General features: G+C 32.7%; 2 protein-coding genes and 1 pseudogene across 2 annotated transcripts; 1 reads left to right on the top strand and 2 right to left on the bottom strand.

The window, feature by feature from the left end:
- Positions 1-10,995: 10,995 nt before the first annotated feature.
- Positions 10,996-12,349, top strand: LOC120213584 (RING-H2 finger protein ATL16-like). The gene has a single exon (XM_039211688.1). The coding sequence runs from the start codon at positions 11,187-11,189 to the stop codon at positions 12,264-12,266; it is 1,080 nt and encodes a 359-aa protein (XP_039067619.1). The 5' UTR covers positions 10,996-11,186; the 3' UTR covers positions 12,267-12,349.
- Positions 12,350-17,139: 4,790 nt separating this feature from the next.
- LOC120213659 lies at positions 17,140-18,324 on the bottom strand (annotated as a pseudogene).
- Positions 18,325-18,513: 189 nt separating this feature from the next.
- Positions 18,514-19,824, bottom strand: LOC120213871 (1-aminocyclopropane-1-carboxylate oxidase homolog 1-like). The gene is made up of 3 exons (XM_039211917.1): positions 19,278-19,824; positions 18,878-19,199; positions 18,514-18,804 (listed from the first exon to the last, which is right to left on the bottom strand). Exons 1-3 carry the CDS (start codon positions 19,793-19,795, stop codon positions 18,553-18,555), a joined length of 1,092 nt encoding a protein of 363 aa, XP_039067848.1. The 5' UTR covers positions 19,796-19,824; the 3' UTR covers positions 18,514-18,552.
- Positions 19,825-21,982: the final 2,158 nt, after the last annotated feature.

Below are 21,982 nucleotides of genomic sequence, written 5' to 3'. Positions count from 1 at the left end.
GAGGGTGTCAGAGGTTGTGATGTGGGGATTTTGAGGTATTTGCTTGGTTATTCCCTGCTTACTGGGGCTGGTGATGTTCTGATTAGAAAGGTCACTAGAGAGGAGCTCAAGGAAATGTTTTTTAGTTAAGGAAAGGACAAGGCATTGAGGCCTGATAGATATACTATTAGTTTTTAAGGAAGTATGAGACTTTATGGAAATTGGTGTTATTATAGCAATTAATTTTTTTTAATTCTTATACTTTACACCCTACGTTTAATTCGACTACAATAACCATTGTTCCTAAATTACCTAATCCTAGTATGGTTAGAGATTATAGGTATATCTCTCGTTGTTCTGTAATCTATAAAGCAATCACTAAAATTTTAGTTGCTAGGCTTACTCCCTTACTTCCTAGAATTGTTTCTTGGAACCAGACTGTTTTTTTAGGGGCAAAAGTACTATGGATAACACTCTCATGGCTCAGGAGTTGGTGAGGGGTTATGGTAGAAAATTTATTTCTCCTAGATGTTCTATTAAAGCTTATTTACAAAAGACCTTTGACTCCCTAAGTTGGGACTTTATGCTAGGGGTTTTTGAGGTATTGGAAGTGCCTGAACAATTTAGGAGGTGGATTGTTGCTTGCATAACTGGTTCTAGGTTTTCTATCTCCTTTAATGGGAGTTTATTTGGTTATTTTCAAGGTAAAAGGGGTGTAAGGTAGGGGATCCTTTATCACCCTATTTATTTGTCTTGGCAATAAATGTCTTAACTAAGTTGTTAAATGAAGCTGCTGCAAGAATGGTATTTCATTTTCACCCTAAGTGTGGAAAGGTAGGGTTGATTCATATGTGTTTTACAGATGACTTGCTAGTGTTTTATAAAGACAACATTAACTCCATTATGAGGGTTAAGTAGGGATTATTGCAATGTGGTTTTAGGGAGAGATTATGGGAAGCATAGATAAGGTAGAATGGAAGAGACTTGTTTGGTTCTCCATGAACATTCCTAAGCACTTTGTCATTGCTTGGATGGAAGCTCTTGATAGGCTTCCTACTACTTACAGGTTTCTTAAAATGGGGATAATTGTTGATGATGGCTGTAGGAACTGTGAGTGGAGTGGACAAAAGTCTAGGAATCATATATTTCTTTGAGTGTATTTTCTCCAGGGAGATTTGGGAGTTTGTCCTGAGGTTGTGTGGCATCTATAGAGCGGTGGGAAGCTGGAATAATGAGCTACTTTGGGCTGTTTCTAGGCTCAAGGGTAAATCCCTCTTGGTGTATGTGCTAAAGATTGCCTAGTGTGCTTTTGTATATTATATATAGGATGAAAGAAATTATAGATAATTTAGGAATGTTAGGAGAAGTGTGAGTGAGATTATACATATTATAAAAGGTATTGTTCGAATTAAAGTGTATAAGAAGAAATTAGGTGGGATGCAGTAAACTAGACTTTGTGTGATGTATGGGGTTGTAATTCTCATTAAACTGTAGGGGGTTATGTTGTTGTACCTGTTTTTTTAACAGAATTTATATGTTTTTTGGATAATTAAAAAATCAATTTATCTAAAAAAACATTGAATCCTTTTATAAGGTTTCAAGGTTTGAACCCTTTTCTCAAAATCAAAATATTTTTCTTATTTTTATTCCTCAATAAGGTTACGACCCATGAGATTGTCTTAATGAAGGATATTATTTTATTTAAAAAATAGCATATCACATATTAATTTAACTATCGTTAAATATATGGATATGTCACATCAATTAATAGAAGTAATCAAAACAAAAATATTCCTTTCACATGTTGTACTACTCGGCATCAAGTGAGGACTTGATCTAATAGTCACCTCCTAGCTTTGGTGAGATCTGCCTCGACATTAATGGGGTTGAGCCTCTTTCGACGATCCTCGGATCGATTGGCGGTTTATTGCGTGATCATGGTGGCAATCTCCTCTCGACTTTCTCGAAGAAGTTAGGATCAACTTCATTACTTCAAGTCGAGTTTTGGGGTGTCTTTGAAGGTCTGAAGTTTGCTTGGTCAAATGAATTTGAAAGAGCCACGGTTCAAACGGATAACGCTGAAGTTTATAAGCTTCTCTCGCCACCTTCTGTTGTCAGCCCTTACGCTCTAGTCCGTTCCATCGCTCATCTTGCTAACAGAGCTTGAGCATTGAGTTCCGGTTGATCAAACGTGAGGTAAACGTAGCTATCAACTTCATGGGACTTGATGTAGGCCCAGTAAACCTTTCCATTATTTGGGCTGTCTTGAATTCCATTATTTGGAGCTTGGGCTGCCTTGATGTAGAGTTTCCTTACCCTTTTATCAGTTTTTAATTATAATTATAACTATAAATATTTTTAATTAATTCATTTAACGGTTTAAAAAATATTATTATTTTTATCGAATTACTAAATAAATCACACAGAAAATAAAAGTTTTCCATCAAATATAATATTTAATGCTATTATATTTTTAATATCTCAAATTTAATATCTTATTTAAACTAAAAATCGTACCGTCCATCCAAATATTTAATAATTAAACCTTCTTAATTTAATAAAAATCGTATATGCATTGTTTATGTGAATGCCATGAAATAATTAAAATATTACTCCAGAAAAGATCATAGAAAGGGAAAGGTAGCAATGGTCACAGTCTCACAGTAATGTCAGCCTTCAATGCACGTGACTGCATGTGCTTAACCCTATTTTATTTTATTTTTATTTTTTTTTGTTTGACCACAACTTATGCATGATTTTACATAGTATAATTAAAATATTTAACCAAAAATAAAAATAGTATTTAAGAAAATCTTATAAAAAAATAACCCAACACAATCTGCTGGTTCAACGGTGGAAATATTCAAATTTGCTTAAGAAAATTAGAATATCAATCCTAGATCAATAACTCTCTATAAAAAATATTGGGGAAAAGGAATCAAAGGTCGGTATGTTTTTGAAAAAAATTAGTGTGAAACTCGTATTATTTTTTCTTTCAATCTGGTCATACAACTCATAATATAAACTCAATGTTATCCTTTGACCAACGTTTTTTTGTCGTTGACCGACGGTGCTGATGTGGCAGTTCATGATGCTGACGTGGCAGTCTAAGGTAGCATATTAACTAAATTGGTAAGTCAAACAAGGTAGATGGACTACCACGTCAGCACCGTAGATCATCACTTCTGCACCGTGAACTGGTACGTCAATATTGTAAAAGTCAACGATAAAAAACGTTGATCAAAGAGACACATTGAGTTTATTTTCTGAATTAGAGTGTACATTAAAAAATAATATGATGATCATATTAATTTTTTTCAAAAGTTCAGGACCTCTCATGCCGTTTTGCCGAAATTATTTAACACAAATACAATAAAAGTATTTATAATCATTACAAACTGATAGTTCAACTAACTGTCAATTATTATAACTGATTAATAACAGATCCATAACAATCTAATTAACTCAGTAATCTAACACTCACGTGATTCCGTCGTCCAACGTAAGCACCCACGTGATCCTGATGCATCAAAATTAGATCCCTCCTCTTACAAATGGCAGCTGCTAATTTATTACTCTCAAAGCTTGATCTAAAGGCTCTTTCTAATGTTAGTCTTATAATATTAATTTTTTTATCAAATAATTATTTTTTTACAAAAAAGCTTCAAAACTCCATTTACTCTTAAAAAAATTAATGTGGTTATCCAATTCAAAAAATAAATTTAATGTGATTCTTTAACTAACATTTTTCGTCGCTGACCGTTATGGTATTGACGTAGTAGTCCACGGTGATTGATAACGTGACGGATAACATAACAGATTGACTAAATTGGTAACTCAAGCATAACAGATGGACTGACATGTCAGTATCTTGAATCATCACGTCAGCACCGTGAACTGTCACATCAGCACCGTGAACTGTCACATCAACAAAAAATATTGATCATATGGCCACATTGGATTTATTTTCTGAGTTGGAGAGTCACATTGAGAGAAAAGATAATACAAGAGCTACATCTATTTAGAAAATAATACGAGGGCTAAATCGATTTTTTTTCAAAAATACAAGGATCTTTGTTGCATTTTTGCCATGATTTTTAAATAGATAATTATTATAAGCTAATTTAAAAACTATGTGAAATCTTATAACCATAATTTGTTTTATAATTTTAATATTATAATTTTTCTCGTTTATTCGCGTAAGCATTCCCATTTGAGTTTATTCTGCAACATGTCATGGATAGGGTAGTTCGGTTGTATGTCAGTCTTAATATACGACTAAGGAAAAACTCTACTAAAAATATTAATTTTTTTAGCATTTTCGGTAAAACGTTACTTAAAATATTATTTTTTTACCGGAAATGTTGATTTCACTAACTAATTTCCACTAGAATCTAATATTAACATTTCTGGTATAAAAAATAATGTTTTAAGTAACGCTTTACCAGAAATGTTAAACATTTTCGGTAGCGGCCAATATTAATATTTTCAGTAAAAAAATAATATTTTAGGTAACGTTTTACCAAAAATATTAAAAAAATATTAAAAAATATTAACATTTATAATAGTATCTTTTCTTAATCGTATATTAAAATTATCGCACATGAGGCATCACCATGTATGGTCAAAAGTAAATTATGCAAAAATACCTCCACTTTGATGAGAGTCAAAGTCAACCGAAGGATAAAAAATAACCAAACATAACTTATAATTATTAATAAATAACCCAAATTGGAAATTGAAATAAAAAATAAATAAATAAAGACTGACAATATGAATATAAAAACAATAAGCAATTATATTTGTTTTTTCTCTTTTTCCCAAGTAAATTGCCTCTCTTCAACAGCTGTTGCTGTTCCTGCTCCTGCTCCTGATGTGCTCTTTTTTGGGTAAATTACGAGTTTAGTAGTTAAACTATCAGTTTTAATATATTTTAGTACATAAACTTTTTTTTGATACACAGTACATAAACCTTTATTTTTATTCATAATCATACTTAAAGTTTAGTTTTTGTTTCATTTTAGTATACTGTTCAGAATTTAACATTAAGTTTTGAAGAAAATTGAAAATTTAGTTACTAAACATGTTAAGTTTTAATGGCGGGATACTAAGATGAGACAAAGATATGTTTTTGAAAAAAATAAAAGTTTATATGTTAAAACAGATCAAAATTAATAATTTATGTACTAAATGCGTAGTTTATCTCTTTGTAAATTTCATCTTATCGCATTTATTGCAAAAACATGTTTTCGGATGTTGTTCAATTTGTGGGTTTGACCAGATGATTACAACCCTTGGATTGGCTTACTTCTTTTCCAAAAGTAGAGATTAGTGACCAATTTTATAATGTCTAGAATGCTCTTAAAAAATGACAAGCATTTGAAATTACAAATACAATTATAATATGAAGAGATTTAAGTTTGTAGAAAATCGATACACATACACACTATAAGCAATTAAATTTTGTAAATAGAACCTATGAAATGAGTTTTGTTAGAAATTTGGGTAAATCACGTATTTAATACTTAAACTGTCAGTTTTGGTTCGTTTTGGTACCTAAACTTTTAATTTTTTTAAAAAAATTATATATAATGCTTAGTTTTTGTTTCACTTTAGTATGCCGCCGTAAAAAATTTAAAGAGCGGGCTGACGGTGCATAGCTTCGGTGGACGGACGACCAATCTAAACGACCACGAGAGAATGACGAAATGACCAACATAGTCCACTTTCAGGCTCATCAAATGGTTGACGATAGAGATCGGAGGATGAAGAAATTGAAAAGTTCATCTTCGATTTAGGGAGGTTGAAGCGTTTTTTGGTGAAACGGATGCCGAAATCATTTTCACAGGGTCAAAAAGATATGAGCTGGAAAGTTTGAGCTTTATCGGCTGATAGATGCGACAACCGAAGACTGTAAACGCGACGGCTGGCAAGCTCGTTTCTTAAGTTTTTAATGGTGGGGGTACTAAAATGAAACAAAAACTAAATATTAGGTATGATTTTAAAAATTAAAAGTTTAGATAGTAAAATAGATCAAATATGATAATTTATGTACTAAATACGTAATTTATCCTAGAAATTTATACACATAAAAGTAAACAATATAAAACCAACATAAAATAGAAAGACAAATTTAACGTAATTTGGTAATATCTATATTTTTAAGAAAAAATAAAATATATCCTAATTATAATTATCTTTCATAATTTTAAAGGTTAGGGTTTAATCTATATTTATAGAGAAAATAAATTTATTCATCGAGAATACTTACTTTACTTACCTAAATAAATTTAATCAAGTAATGTTCAACCATTAGCATTATAACAAAAATCTAACTTAATGACCAAATGAAATTTGAGTTAATACATAACAATCTCTCAATTGACACAAATTCCGTCTAGACATAAGTCTTCAATAACTTCAATTTTTACATAAACCAAATGTCTATTGAAACGTCATTTTTAAGTCTTCGACTTTGATTCTTGTGTAATATCCATTGAAGCATAAATTGGACCGATTGAGAATTATTTATCATGTAACTAAAAACTCACTGCAACAAAGTTCCTTTTGTATTTCTCTAATATCATTAATAAAATTCGCAATGACAGATTCATTCGACATTGAATAACTTGAACCATAGTTCTAATACCATATATTAAGAATTTGTAAACAAAAAGTAATGAACCCGAAATCAACATGAAATAAAATACACACAAGAGATCGCCTTTGTCTGTCTCCACATAAAAAACCAACAATTTATTATAAATGTAGAAATTACAAAGAGATTGTGACCTGAATTATATTTTGACTACATTCAACAATTTATTCAAATTTTAGTGACCAATAGTGTAGTTTAGCCAAAAAGAAAATTGAGATTATCACTTGAAGGAAAAGCTGAGGTAACTGTGGCGTAGCAGTGATGGAAGTAAAAAGGACGAGCTGAATTAAATTGTGAAATAATTATTTTATATGTAAATAAATATATATTTGTGGTGGAAATGTCGAATCATAAAAACTTTACTTGGACACATTGACAAAGGAATATTGCAAATTGCCAGCAATAATAGAGAATGAAGAAAACTGACCGAAATAAATTTCAAGTTATATTGATTAGGGTTTTTTTTATTCACAGTAAATTATTTAAGGCTTAATTATAAAATAAATATTTAAATTATACCGCTTTTTTAAAAATAAGTACTCAAACTCTTTTCTAATCATCCAGGTATCGAACGTTATAAATATTATCATTTTAGGTGTCTGGCCTATAACGACCGTTGAAGGACACATGTAACCTTCATAAACTTTTGAAAATTTTATTTAAATTAAAAAAAACTTAAAAATATTATTATATTTATAAAAAAAATTATTTTTTTCTAAAATTACAAAAAAAATCATAAATCCCAACAATCATCCATAAATCCCTAACTCTAACCCTAATTTCTTCTTTTCTGACCACGACCATTGACATCATCGCCATCTTTGTCATCTCCATTGTCAGTGATCTTGCCCATGTTGTCGGAGTCATCGAATAGCTTCAATTTTGTGATTTTGGTATTATTTTCGTCGGGTTTAAATCATCGATTAGGGACTCCTCGGGTGGTGGTTGTGTCATCAGAGGCAATGCGATCGGGTGGAGATTAATCGACGGCAGTGGCGATGAACGAGGGTGACCGGTGTGGATGTAGGGATTGGAATAAAGTTTTTTAAAGTTCGGGGTTTTGTTGAATATTTTCAAATTTTTGGGTTTTTTAAAAATAAAATTATATTTTTAAGTTTTTTATTTTAAATAAAAAATTTCAAAATCACCACAACGTGACGATGTCACTTAATGGTGATATTAACGGTTGTTACGGCCCAGACACTTAAAGTGGTAATGTTTATAACGTTAGACACATATATTATTAAAAAGAAATTAGACATATATTTGAGAAAAACAATAAAATCTAACCTTTATTTGATAATTAAGTCATTACTTAAACAACGTTTTTGCATGTAGTTTTATGAATCATAACATCAATAACAGTTATCCGAGATTATCTTAAATTTTATATCATAAACTTTAAACCTTAATATAATTCGTACGATAATGACGTGAACAAAATTTCGTTTCTCATAAAAAAATGATTCATCGATACATTTGGGTCATTATAGAGATGGGGTACACAACCTTTGACTAAAAGGAAAAACATGAAAAAGGACTATTTTTCTTACCTTTGGCAGCTTACACACGTTGTTTGGTTTGTCAACACGCAAATACAGAGATAGATTGTCGGTTCTGTTCCCTCTTAAGTAGAAGTTTTGGATCATAGTTCACCAGGTTTGACTACGAAATATATTATATCGAATTTATTAAAAATTTTAATAGTAAAAAAGAATATTATCTATTAACGAGGTTGATTTAAGTGGTAAACAGCTTGATATCATTTAAACAAGTCTCAAATTTGAGTTCTTGTGTACGTAGAAAATCTCTTTTGAAAAACTCAATCACAAAAATTAAGTGTATGACTCGATCGATATGGATTAATCAAGCGATATCGGTTGTTCCTGAGAATATTATTTGATGGGTAGCATGTGACTTTGAGACTTTGATTTTTGCTTTTATTTATGGTTGATGATGATTGACATGTAAGGATTAGTGAATGAAAAGTCAACAAAGTTTTTTTTCTTTAACCATTTTATACGTCCAATCCATAAATGCCAACCTTGATTCCAATTAATTGTTTGCACTTTACATTAGGGTTTGAGTTTATATAATTTCATAAGCTAGATTCCAACTTTGTTAATAGTTCAACAATCCTAGTATGATGGGTGAACAAATATGCTTAAATTCTTACGTAAATCTTAAATGGGTCGTAGGTATGCCCTGACCTTAAGCTGAAGAGCAACCTTCACTTAAATCTTTTTGTAAACAAATATTTATTTTTTATTTTAACGATATAGAAAGAAAAACGCTTAAAAGAATGATTAGTTTTAAATATTTTGAATATTGAAAAAAAATACAAAATGATTTAAATTGTATACATTCTATACCAAAAAGTCAATGGATCTTTTAAAGCAATTTGATTTTAGTATATATTATTTGACTAGTTGTGTACTTGTGTTGAAATATTTTATTATTTGTTTAAAATTTCTTAACCAATTGGTAAAGTAACCATGCTATATAAATATAACTACTTAGATCTATTTTATTTACTGTTAAAACGCTTAATAAACTTAAGGGTAAAGTACATAAACGATCACTGATTATAGGATACTGTTTTATTAAGTCCCTGACTATTAAAAGTTATAAAATGATCATTTGACTATACAAAGTTACTTTGTTGAGTCACTTAACTATTAAAAGTTACAACATGATCACCTGATTATTCACTGTGTTCGAAACTCATTATTTTCCTTTAAAAATTTGACGACATATGAGTTGTATGTTTGCATGCAGACTGAGATATGATAAAATCTGATCTCATAATCTCAAATGACTATCAGTATCATATCTTAGTCAACATGTTAATGTCCAACTCATATGATTGTTAATTTTTTAATGGAAAAAGACGAGTTTGGAACATAATGAATAGTCGAGTGATAATTTTATAACTTTTAATAGTCAAGGGACTCAACAAAGTAACTTCTTACAACCGATGGACCATTTTATAACATTTAACGATAACATATTTAATAAAATATCTTATGCTAAGGGATTATTTGTGTACTTTACCGTCTAGTGATTTCTAGTTAAACCACGTACAAGTCATGGTCCTGGTCCCCAACCGTGACACATACGTTTGATGTCAAACTCTATCATCGATGGTAGTGGGCCAATCCATTCCATTTTAGTCCCCCCTACCACCTCAAATTTTATATTCCCCCATACCTGCTGTTCAGTAATTAATTAATTAATTAGTTTAACCAAAATATAATATATATATATATATATATATATATACATGGGTACAAGAATCGAGACACCGAAAGTCTGAACCGAGTCTTTTTTCCAAGCCAAACTTCTCGTGGAAACTAGGGAGAAATCCACCAACTACGTACTCTCCTTTCAGACTCATTTTCTTTTCTGGTCAAATTCTTCAATAAGTCCTTGTATCATGTGTAAGTTATGTATTTAATTCACACACTGTAATTTGACCATTTTTAGCTCATATACGTTTTCAATTTTTATTTTGACCGAAACAGTAGCTCTGAAATTTATTGAATTGAATTATACTATTACTTATGTATTATGTGTGAATTATAGATTTAATTTTTATTATCCAATTTGATTATTTTAAGACTTTTTTAATTTAATCTTATTATCTATTTATTATTTGAATTATAATTTAAAATTTGAAATTCCAAAAAGAGAAAAATAGACAAATTGAGCTATATACTTCTCAAATTTTAAATTTTTTATACGATCTATTAAATTAAATCCCACTATTCTTTGGTTTGATCATTTTAAGCTCCTCTAGTTTAGTCATATTGCCCCTTTATCTTTTGGTCAAGATTGAAAATTTAAAATTTAGAGTAAACTGCACATTTAGTATCTAAACCATCAACTTTAGTCTATTTTAGTACATACACTTTTAATTTTAAAAATCATATCTAATGTTTAATTTTTATTTCATTTTAGTACCACAAGTTAAAAACTTAATACATTTAGTACCTAAACTATCAGTTTTGGTTCATGTTAGTACCTAAAATATTTCTATTTTTTCAAAATATAACATTAATTTTTGAACGAGTGTACTAAAATGAAACAAAAACTAAAATTTAGGTATGATTTAAAAAAAATAAAAGTCTAGGTATTAAAACGGATCATAACTGATAATTTAGGTATTAAACACGTGGTTTGCCCTAAATTTTAAAAAGAATGGAATAAAAATGGTCAAAATAGAATGTAAAGACTAAATCCATAATTTACACACAATATAAGGATTAAGATTAGAATTCGATTGTTTTCACTTTACACAATTTTCAGTTAATACAATATATAATGCAACCTTTCTCTTGTCCCCTTTTAGCACCTTCCTCATTTATAGTCTGCCTGGTTCCTACCTCTCTTCTCCATGTTCTTCTCCTTCACCTGTCTCTTTAAACCAATCTTCAACCCGTCCAATGCTTCTTTTTGTTGATGTTTCAATGGATTTCAAACCTATGACAAGATCCAAGTAAACCCTTTTCTTTGCATTGTCTGGAAAAAAACAACCCTGTCTTTTCCAATGGATCTTGTAAGTAAAACCAGATTCTCACAAGCTCTTTCACCGCCCACAAGTCCGGTGAACTCGATCTCGGCGTCTCATCCCCATTCTTACGACTCGAGTTTCCCCATCATCGCCGTCGCCGTGTTGGGGATTCTAGCTACAGCTTTCTTGTTGCTCAGCTATTACATCTTCGTCATCAAGTGTTGTCTCAACTGGCGAAGGATCGATCTCTTACGGCAATTCTCGTTGTCTCGACGGCGACACGATGACCCTTTGATGGCGTACTCTCCGGAGGAGATCGAACGACAACACCGGGGCCTCGACGAATCGGTTATAAGGCGAATCCCGATATTTCGATTTGATAAGGAATCGAGAGAGGGAAGCCTTTGCGAATGCGCTGTTTGCTTGAACAAATTCGAAGTGGACGAGAAGCTGAGGATGATACCTAATTGCAGCCATGTTTTCCACATCGATTGTATAGATGTCTGGCTTCAAAACAATGCGAATTGTCCGCTTTGCCGGACTAGTATCTCGAGTGACGACGGTCGGTTCCGAGCCGACCCCGTCGTCGCTCCGAGCTCGACGCCGCAAGATCCGATTCCATACACCGAGACCATCATTAACGGTGACGAAGACTTTGTGGTGATTGAAATAGGTAATAACAACCCTAGCCGTTCCACTCATCAAACATTGCTTGGGGCACAAGAAAGACTGAATTCGGAGAACTCCACCGCGGAGTTATCGATCCGTTCGATTAGTCCTCCACCGTGGAAGTCGGACCAAAGATTGTTGACGAAGAAAGCGAGGAAGTTCCATAAGGGGACTAGCATGGGAGATGAATGCATTGACATTAGAGACAAAGACGAACAATTTGCAATTCAGCCGATACGAAGGTCTATCTCGATGGATTCTTCGGCGGACCGTCAGCTGTTTTTAGCCGTTCAAGAAGCGATAAGATCGAGCCGGGACCAGCAGCTAGCGACCGCCGTTAGCCCCGTTGAAGGTTGCAGTAGCAGCAGGGTGAAGAGATATTTTTTCTCCTTTGGACATAGTAGAGGGTCCAAAAATGCACTTTCACCTGTTTATTTGGAGCCTTGAAACCAGAGTTTTTGGGGTTTCTTTCTTTCTTTTTTGACCATAGAGATTAAGAGAGTCATTAAATTTGTGACATAGAAATGTTCAATTTAAAACCCTTGTAAAAACCATTATTTTATTTGAATTTCTATATGGGGTTTATTTACTATAATGACTTGGACATACAACTAGGATTATACCCATCATTATTGAAAGCTCATACAACTTCCTCTTTTTTTTTTATAAACTTCTGAATTTTTGTTTTATTGTAAATACACTAATTTTATTTAAAATAAGAAATGTTTTAAATTATAATGAAAATTTATAATCATAACCGTAAACTAAGCTTATAATTAGGACAAATTCTAATAATTAGTGAAATAAAACTAGCAACTAAAGATCACATTAGTATCATAAAAGAAAGGTCAAAACCTAACCAAGAAACTCGAATAAAGATAAATATAAACAGATCTGATTGTATCGACAAACAAATCACGAAAGAGAATCAAGCTATTGAAACACCATTAACAAAATACAAATCAGACTTGAACGACGTGAAAATCTATCAATGAACACATAATGAGTATCCAAATCCATGTGAGTGTCCAAGGCAAGGAAGATTAATGATATAACAGATAAGTGTCATCTTAATCAGTCATTGTCATGTCAAAACAATCCTTAGAAAAATGAGTAAAAATAATAATCGAACGATTGAACAACGTGTCAAAATATATAAACAAACGTACCATAAAGACATATAAAAACATGTCAAATGTACCAACATTAAAATTAGTGTCGCCCCGGTTAACAATGATGAAAAGAAAATTTTATGTTATTTATATTTAAATGTTAGAGTGAGATATAAATATGAGTGTCGAGCATGAATATCATAAAAAATGGCAAAACAGGGTCGTCTTCAATTTAATTCAGAGAATCCGACAGCTACCAACTTCTATTGCTAATAATGTTATGGTGGTTGAAGTAGGACTTATGGTTTGCCCTTAAGCTGGTCAAGGTAAAAATCACTGATTTTGCAAACCTTGTTTGATTTTATCAATTAACTGTAAAACACACACGTGGTTAAATTTTAACGACGCAATGATAGATGATTTTTTCTATCATTGTGATGATATGGATAGAACGACATCGTTTTGATGCAGTTATTGATGTCTGAAATAAAATCGTTTCAGACACCTAACTTTAAGAATATCGATTTTACCGTCGAATATGAACAATGTTTAATTGAGTTTTAGTGTTAAAATCGGTATACCTCTAAAATTGTTTAAATTGATTTCATTTTGAATATCAATAATCACACGAAAACAATATTGTTTGTCTATGTCATCGTACCATTTGAATTTTAACGAGTCTGTGACATAATTGAAGTTAAAAGTTGAAATTTAATATTATAACTAGAGTAATTAAATACTCAATGTCTTTCACCTGGTCAAGTCAAACTGCTTATTTTCCATAACTTGTAACATTCCAAAGTTCAGCAGCTCAATGTTTCAACATTTCTAGTGACAGACTATTTTGAAAAATACAATGGTAAATTTAGTGTTTAGTATTTAAACTATTAATTTTGATTAATTTTAGTATCTAAATTTTTAATTTTCTAAAATTAAACATTACATTTAGTTTTTGTTTTAATTTAATACCTCGTCAATAAAAACTTAACATCGCTGAATTTTTATTGGTAAATTACATCATTCATCAATTAACTATCTTCTCACTCCTATTTTGGTGCTAAAGTTTAAAAACTTTCAATTTAAGTACTTAGCATATTTGAAAACAAAACTTTAAAATAAAATAAAAAAATCGAAAACTTGAAAGGAAATAAAAGAGAGAATTTTATAAAGCTAGAGAGAAGAAGAGTAAATTCTCAGTTGAGAGATATATTTTTAGGCTTACCTTGAGAGAGTATTTATAGCCTCAAAACCCTAAAAACAAGGTAAAAATAATTCCTAAAATAATGAAACAAATCCTAATTAAAATACTTAAAATTAGTTAAACTAAAATACCTAAAACAAAGATAAGATAAAATATAATATTTAAAATAATATCTTAAAATATGAGTTTAATTCAAATCTGAATTGCAGAAACGTGCGTCTGATCCATTCATTCTTCTAGAAGCGCTGACTGGACCTTCTAGAAGGTGCTGACATCATCACATCGTCATATTTTTCATGCCCACTAATCCAACTTTGATTCCGAAAATAAAAAATACTACATAATTATGTTATTTTAGTACAATTTCCAGAATCTAGCGTCCTGCATAGAAAATGAACCAAAACGAACAAATAAGCCACAAAAACCAATGACTACGGAGCAATTTAAAAGCAAAATAATAACTAAATAAAACACTTATCAAGTACTCCAATGAACAGTTCAGGCAGTATACAGAAACTCCAAAATTCCACAAAAAATGATAATTAATTATCTTAGTAAAATAGATAATCAGAGAACATATATCAAACAACACAATGTAATCATTAAATAGGAATCGAGATATTGATCAGATAAAATATTCATACATCAGATCACATAAACAATTGTCTTTCAGAACAGTAAATCGGTTATATTATAAAACAGATAAAACAATTATATAGTACACAAGGAACACACCTCACAAAACGGAATCAGACTGAAAAGTCTAATGAACACCGACCTCGCTATGCTCTATAGCAGTGCTTAAACCCTAAACCATAATGAATTCGGGTTACTATTGAAGAAATATTTAAATTTCATTATTTATAAGGTTTACGAAACTATACAAGTAATCATGGGCTCATGAGGCTGAACGAATCGGGAGGAGTTGGGCTAAGCTGACGAGCGGTCGGGCGAGTCTTGAGTACCTTCAATAATTAATAACATAAATCAGTCCTTGACTTTAATTTAAATGCACTTGAATAAAATAATTAAATACATATGCATGCTCGGGGTTTAACATTCGATTCGAAGGCTTTCGTGTTAGAATTTGGGAAAACAAACTTCGGATTCAGACTCGGGACATCGAAAAACATAAAATATGAATTTTTAAAAAATTTAACTTTTTGATCAAAGTCAAAGTCAACAATCTGGGTTGGTCTGAGTTGATTTAGACTGGTTCGAGTCGACTCGATCTGAGTTGACTTAGTGACTCAGTTTCTAAAAGATTTAAGTTTGGCCGAGCAGCCCCACGCGCAGGGACGACGCGTGCGGTGATCAAACAGAAGAGGGACGACGGTCGATTACTCCCCAAGCCTTAAATCAACATTTCAACACAAATACAAGCCAAAGATCAACAAATTATATGAAGAAATAACAAGAAAAGGTGATCGAACCTCATCTACGACGACGATGAAGAAAACGACAACGTCAGAGCAACCCATCGGTAGGGTTTTGGTCGCAAGGCACCGGGAATCTTTTGATGGGGGCTTGATGTCACCAGATGTCAGAATCGTTGCGAAAACACAAAGAGGCTCACGGCGACAACTAGTATTATCGAAGCATTCGAAGGTCGATTCACGATGAACCACAACGAGTCTCAACACGAGGTTAGAAGGGTTTTGATTACGAGTCAACGACGAGCATGGTGGTAGTGACGGTGTCGAACACAGATGACAGGAGGTAGTGGAAATAGGTGGTGAATTACATCGAGAAAAGTTTGATAATTTTGGAGATTTAAAATTTAAGGTTCGGGTTGATTATGATTTGGTGGAGATGAAATTGGGGATTTAAAATCCCATCTGAATCCCTTAAAATATTATTTGGTTTATAGTAATATTGAGACAATGCTCTAACCTAGTGGCTAAGGCATGGTACACCATGCTTGTGGGTAGGGGTTAATTTAATGTTTGAAAAATATCTCACCTATTCCTTTTTTTTTTCTCTATAGACCTACAATGGTTAAATTAGGGAATAAGTCCCTAAACTTTTAGGAAATCCTAAAACTATTCCAAAACTTTGAAAAATCACAATTTAATCCTAAAAATTAATTAGATAAAGTCAAATTAAAAGTAAATAAATTTGGGCATGTTACATTACCTTTTAGTGCATACTCCCTGATCCAGACCACCCACAACGAACTCTCCCCTGCAAGAATGCTCTTGATAAGTAGTAAACAACATGATATGTTCCAACAAAGAAGATCCTTGTTCTCTAGTTCTTCTTCTGATTTTAAATTACAAACTGGTGCCAACTAACTCTCGCACCTTTAGCAACGCTATTATTCCCTTTTCAAAAGAACTACATACATAGCTGTTCAATTTTTTGAATTAGAAGAATCAGTTGTCTACCCAAAAAATTAGAGATACTAAACAATATAGCTTTTATAAGTTGCAATCTCCCACCATAGCACAGACTATAAGGTATTACTTTATTGAAACCAACTATTAAAAGATACAAAATATTCTTCTAATCATAGGACATCTGTTTTTGAGTCCTCTTACATTAAAAGTTATAAAATAGTCACCGACTATTCATTCTGTTCTAAACTCATCATTTTTCGTTACAAAATGATAACGCTTTGAGCTGGACGTTAACCTGCTGGCTGGGATATAATATCGTTTGAGATTTTGATATCAATCAGTCAACATGTTAACATTTAACTCAAATTACCATATTTTATAACGAAAAATGATGAATTTGAAACACAACGAATTATTGAGTGACATTTTTAATTAGTTGGTAGCTTGCATGTGTCTTTGAAACATTTAATTTTCATTTTATCTATGGTTGGTGATGATAGACAAAACTAAGGCCAAACTGCATGAAAAGTAAATGTCATTTTTACCTTTTTTTCCTCAAAATAATTTTTTCTTCTTTACGCGTTTTCATTTAATTTATGATAAATTATCTTATTTGAAGAACGTAATAAACTCTTTTATCAATTGAGCCACTAATTTTCATTTTAATTTCAATCAAACCACAGCTTGTAGTAATCTATAGGAGCCTTGTTGTCAATTGAGCTAGATACAAATTTGGTAATATAATCCTTCAGCAAGAATTTTTTGTTTCTCGGAGTATTCGCCTCCGAAATCAGCTCTTCGATCGGCCCGAATGACTTGTCAAGCAGGCTATCATGTCTGGAGAAGAAGCATGGCACCGTAATTCTCGGTCCAACACGATTGGCCATTGCTCTATGCTTCACACTCTTGAACTTATCATTTGACAGAATCTAACCATAAGAGGATAAACATGATCAGTGGTGATTCGAGTAGAGAAAATTCAATGGAAAACCGATGTGATTCCATGCTAACCTAAAGAAGATCTCCGATGTTTACGACCAAGCCACCTTGAGTGGGATGGACATCGAACCATTGGCCCTCGTGAAGGACTTGGAGGCCTCTTATATGGTTCTGCAGAAGCAGTGTCAATATGCTACCATCTGCATGTTTCTTCACAGCTAAGGTGGTCAGGTCGAATACCGAGAGCCTCCTAGAGAAGCTCGAATAAAGTTTCTGCCAATCTTTTCATATGTTTAAAATACTCAATTGTTGATCCTCTGCAATTTTTTTAAAAAAAATCAATGTAAATTGCACCAAAATCAGCAGCAAAAATTGGATTTAGTGCTTAGTTACCTGTAGACTTGTGGCATAGCTGAAGGGTCAGGATCAGAATCAAGGAAAGAAAGGGTCAAAGTGTCCCTACAATCAGCTGTTTTTGAAGCAAACAGATCGAAATTAGTGTTGAATTTAACTTTCTTTGCTCTGTCAAGGCCATACATTTCTTTCTTCAACTCCAAGTCTTGTTCATTAAACAAACGTATCCCTTCAATCATGTCATCCAAAACACTTGTCGGGATCCCATGGTTAATCACTTGGAAGAAACCCGATTCCTCCGATGCAACCCTCACCTCATTTACGATCTCCTTGGGCCGGTTTTCACCCCCGATGTCGCTTAAATCTATGATCGGAACTTCGATATCGTTTTTCTGGCCGGAATTCGATTCGTTGGCGGCAAGGTCCTTGGCTGGTCAAACGAAGATCATGGGGATGTTAAGTATTCCGGCGACAACGAGTCCTTTAACGCCGGCTTTTGTGTTGTCGAACTCTTTCAACTCTTTGGTTCTGTTGGAATCAATGGATGTTCTGGATGCCATTTTTTTTCTCTTTCTTAGAAATGATCAATGGATCATGCTCAGATTTAATCTGGGAACTAAAGTACTACTTTCCTTGAACATAAGAATAAAAAACTGCAGTTGAATTATGAACTGCAATGACATAAACCTTTTTTTATTGCAAATCGAAACACAAAACACTGTTTTATTCAGTTTGGTGTTACAAAGAGTAGCTGTCAATTTTCAGACAAGGTATTGATGGTTTTAGCTTCACAGCCTGTAGTAATCTATAGGAGGCTTGTTATCAAGCGAGCTAGACAGGAACTTGGTAACGTAGTCCTTCAGCAAGAATTCTTTGTAACGAGGAGGATTCACCTCCGATATCAGCTCTTTGATCGGCCCGAATGGCTGCTCAAGCAGGGTAGCATGTCCCGAGAAAAAGCACGGCACCGTGATTCTCGGTCCGGCATGATTGGCAATTGCTCTGTGCTTCACACTCTTGAACTTATCATTCGATAAAACCTACCATGATAACATAAGAAGTTAGTCTCTATTCGAAAAGTCGAACGAGAAGCCTATCTGATTCGAAGCTAACCTGAAGAAGATCACCGATGTTCACGACCAAGCCGCCTCGAGTGGGGCTGGCATCAAACCATTGGTCATCATGAAGAACTTGGAGGCCACTGATATTGTTCTGCAAAAGCAATGTCAATATGCCTGGATCAGCATGTTTTCTTACCCCTAATGTCAGTTCAGGCTGAGGGCACGGTGGATAGTAGTGGGAGTGTAAGCTACTCCCATTACAACATCCGATCGAGCCGAGGTGGTCCGGTCGAAGACCGAGAGCCTCCGATAGCAACTCGAACAAAGTTTCTCCCAATCTTTTCATATGCTTAATATACTCAACTGTCGACCGCCTGCAAACAAAAACCAGACAAAATCAATGTAAATGCGCCATAATCAGCAACAAAAACGAGATTTTAGTGGTTAGTGACCTGCAGATTTGGGGCATATCCGAAGGGTCAGGATCAGAATCAAGGAAAGAAAGGGTCAGGGTGTCCCTCCAATCAGCTGTTTTGGAAGTGAAAAGATCAAAATTTGAGCTGAACTTCACTTTCTTTGCTCTGTCACGGCTATAAAATTCTTTCTTCTGCTCCAAGTCTTGCTCATTAAACAAACGTATCCCTTCGATCATTTCATCCAAAACACTTAAAGGGATCCCATGGTTTATCACTTGGAAGAAACCCCATTCCTCTGACGCAACTCTCACCTCGTTTACGATCTCCTTACGCCGGTTTTCGTCTCCGATGTCGCTTAAGTCTATGATCGGGACTTCGATGCTTTTCTGGCCGGTGTTAAGTTCGTCGGCGTCAAGTTCCTCGGCTGGTCGGACGAAAATCTTGGGGATGTTAAGTATTCCGGCGTCGACAAGTCCTTTGACACCGGCTTTCGTATCGTCGAACTCTTTCAACTCTTTGGTTCGGTCGTAATCAACTGAGGTCTCGGACGCCATTTGCTCGTTCTTTCTTACGATATTGATCAGTGTTTGTTTCTTAAATTGTATAGTCAAAATCTATCGCCGTTTGTTTTTTCGGTGTCAAAATTACAAAATATTATTATTATTATTTAATTACAGAAATAATTTAACTCGTGTATAATTTATAAATTTTTTTTAACGTAAATTGTAAATGTTGCGTGTCAAAGGAGAAAAGGCGAGGTTCCCTTGTTTGCAAAGTCAATAACATTTTAAAAATGCAATCCCTTGTATTATCCCATGTGATGCTTTTCCAAACAAATATCTTATAGTCAGCAAAGAAGAAAATACTCAAGAACCATAAATCATGAATTTTATCATTGTTAAGTAAATATATTCACATTTCTACTTTTAATTTTATCTATATGTTTTCACTCATCAAATGATATTAAATCTGTGTAAAACTAAAAAGGTTTACATTGTGTGTGGGAGGATTAGGATCCACTTACACAATGTACAATTTTTTTACTTTTACATAGATTTAGGATCATTGGATGAGTGAAAATAGATGACTCAAATTGACTCATTGTTTTTTTTTCCAAGTGAATATCTTCACATATCCTACTGTTAATTTGGGTCATCTATTTTCAATCATCTAATGATCCTAAATCAATGTAAAACTAAAAGAGTTTTACATTGTGTAATTAGAGTTTACCCATATATATATATATTATCAATCTGAGGTAAGTACAAGGCAGTATTTGAAAGCTTACACCTCTGACATTCTTAGTGCTCGAACCTGAGACTCAGGGATGAAGCCCAATTTAATCTTAACATATGTCATATCTTTTTAACTGCTTTAAGTTTATATACAATTTTACCTTTATTATTTGTTTATTTCAAAAAATATAAATGATGATATCAAATATGCATATTAATTCTATTATTTATATGAAATAACAAATAGAAAAATTAAAATAAAATTAAAATAAATAATAAAAAATATTATTTTAAAAGGTACAAAAGGCATAACTATCACATAATTATAATAAAACGTGTCACTCCTTCAAATCTCGAAATGCATCCACGAGTGATGTTGTACTAAAGCTCCATGTAATATCTCTTTCGATGTTGATAAGCATGCAACTTGACAATTATTAGATTACCCAAACGAATACTAAAATTAAATATAAGATCAAATAATTCTAATTAAAAATAATAAATATAATATTGCTTAATTGCTTACCTTTAAAAATTGACACTCAATTGAATTTTGATCACTTCAGTAAATTTCGAACAATCGTAGTAGAAAAGACTTAATTTTATTGTGGTGCTTATGGTTTTTTTCACAATATTGTATGTTGGAAATACAAAAACTTTATTCCATTTATATTGGTTTTGAAAAAACACAATCCCTATACAATTGTACTAGATTTTTTTGATGACTCATTGATTAGTGCTTGAGATTGACTCCTTTTAATTGTTAAATTCTTCATTTTACGAACATATCACTGTTAAATTGGGTTGTGTTTGTTTATTTTCTATGCAAAGGTTAGCTTACTGGAATTAGTAGCAAAAAGATGTATTCTGCACCTTTTTTTTTATTTTTCTGGTCACATCTAGAGACATGGACACGACACAGATCTGACGTGATCGTTTCTAGAAGGTCCGAGACATGCGGAGAATATTCTCGAAACAGCTCAGCACGATCAGTGGAGGCTTTTAGGGAATTTGGATTTAATTTTGAAACTTTAAGGAATTATCTTTTAATTTATTTTAATTTCTTTGTTATCTTTAAGATTTGGAAGCCTATAAATACCCTCCTTTGGGTAAGGCTTAGGATCATCATCTTCTTACTTTTGTTTTTCGATATTTTCTATTTTAATTAAAGTCTTCATTTTCCTTTTTTGCTTTCTTTTACTTTTCCAAGCTATTTTTATTTTACAAACCTATGCTAAGTATGATAATCAATATCATGCTTAGCTAATTTCCTAGCCTCGAGAGCTAGTAATGAATCGATTTTATTAGTGAGAATCAAACAAAGCGTTTAAATCCCTTCAGGATACATTCTCATTTTTCTGGATAAAAGAACTTGACAACCGGCCTTGCTCATAATTTGTAAACGTTTTCGAATCAAAAAGTCAACGTTGGTCCGAGCATTGTTTGAAAATATAGTTGGGAGGAAGGATCAGCCTGTGACACTTCGACTTTCTGTGAACACACTTA

Source organism: Hibiscus syriacus, unplaced genomic scaffold (genome assembly GCF_006381635.1).
Source record: "Hibiscus syriacus cultivar Baekdansim isolate YM2019G1 unplaced genomic scaffold, ASM638163v2 tig00110044_pilon, whole genome shotgun sequence".
Classification (NCBI taxonomy): domain Eukaryota; kingdom Viridiplantae; phylum Streptophyta; class Magnoliopsida; order Malvales; family Malvaceae; genus Hibiscus; species Hibiscus syriacus.
Note: the sequence above shows the minus strand (reverse complement) of the source record. Positions and strands in the feature narration are given on the sequence as shown.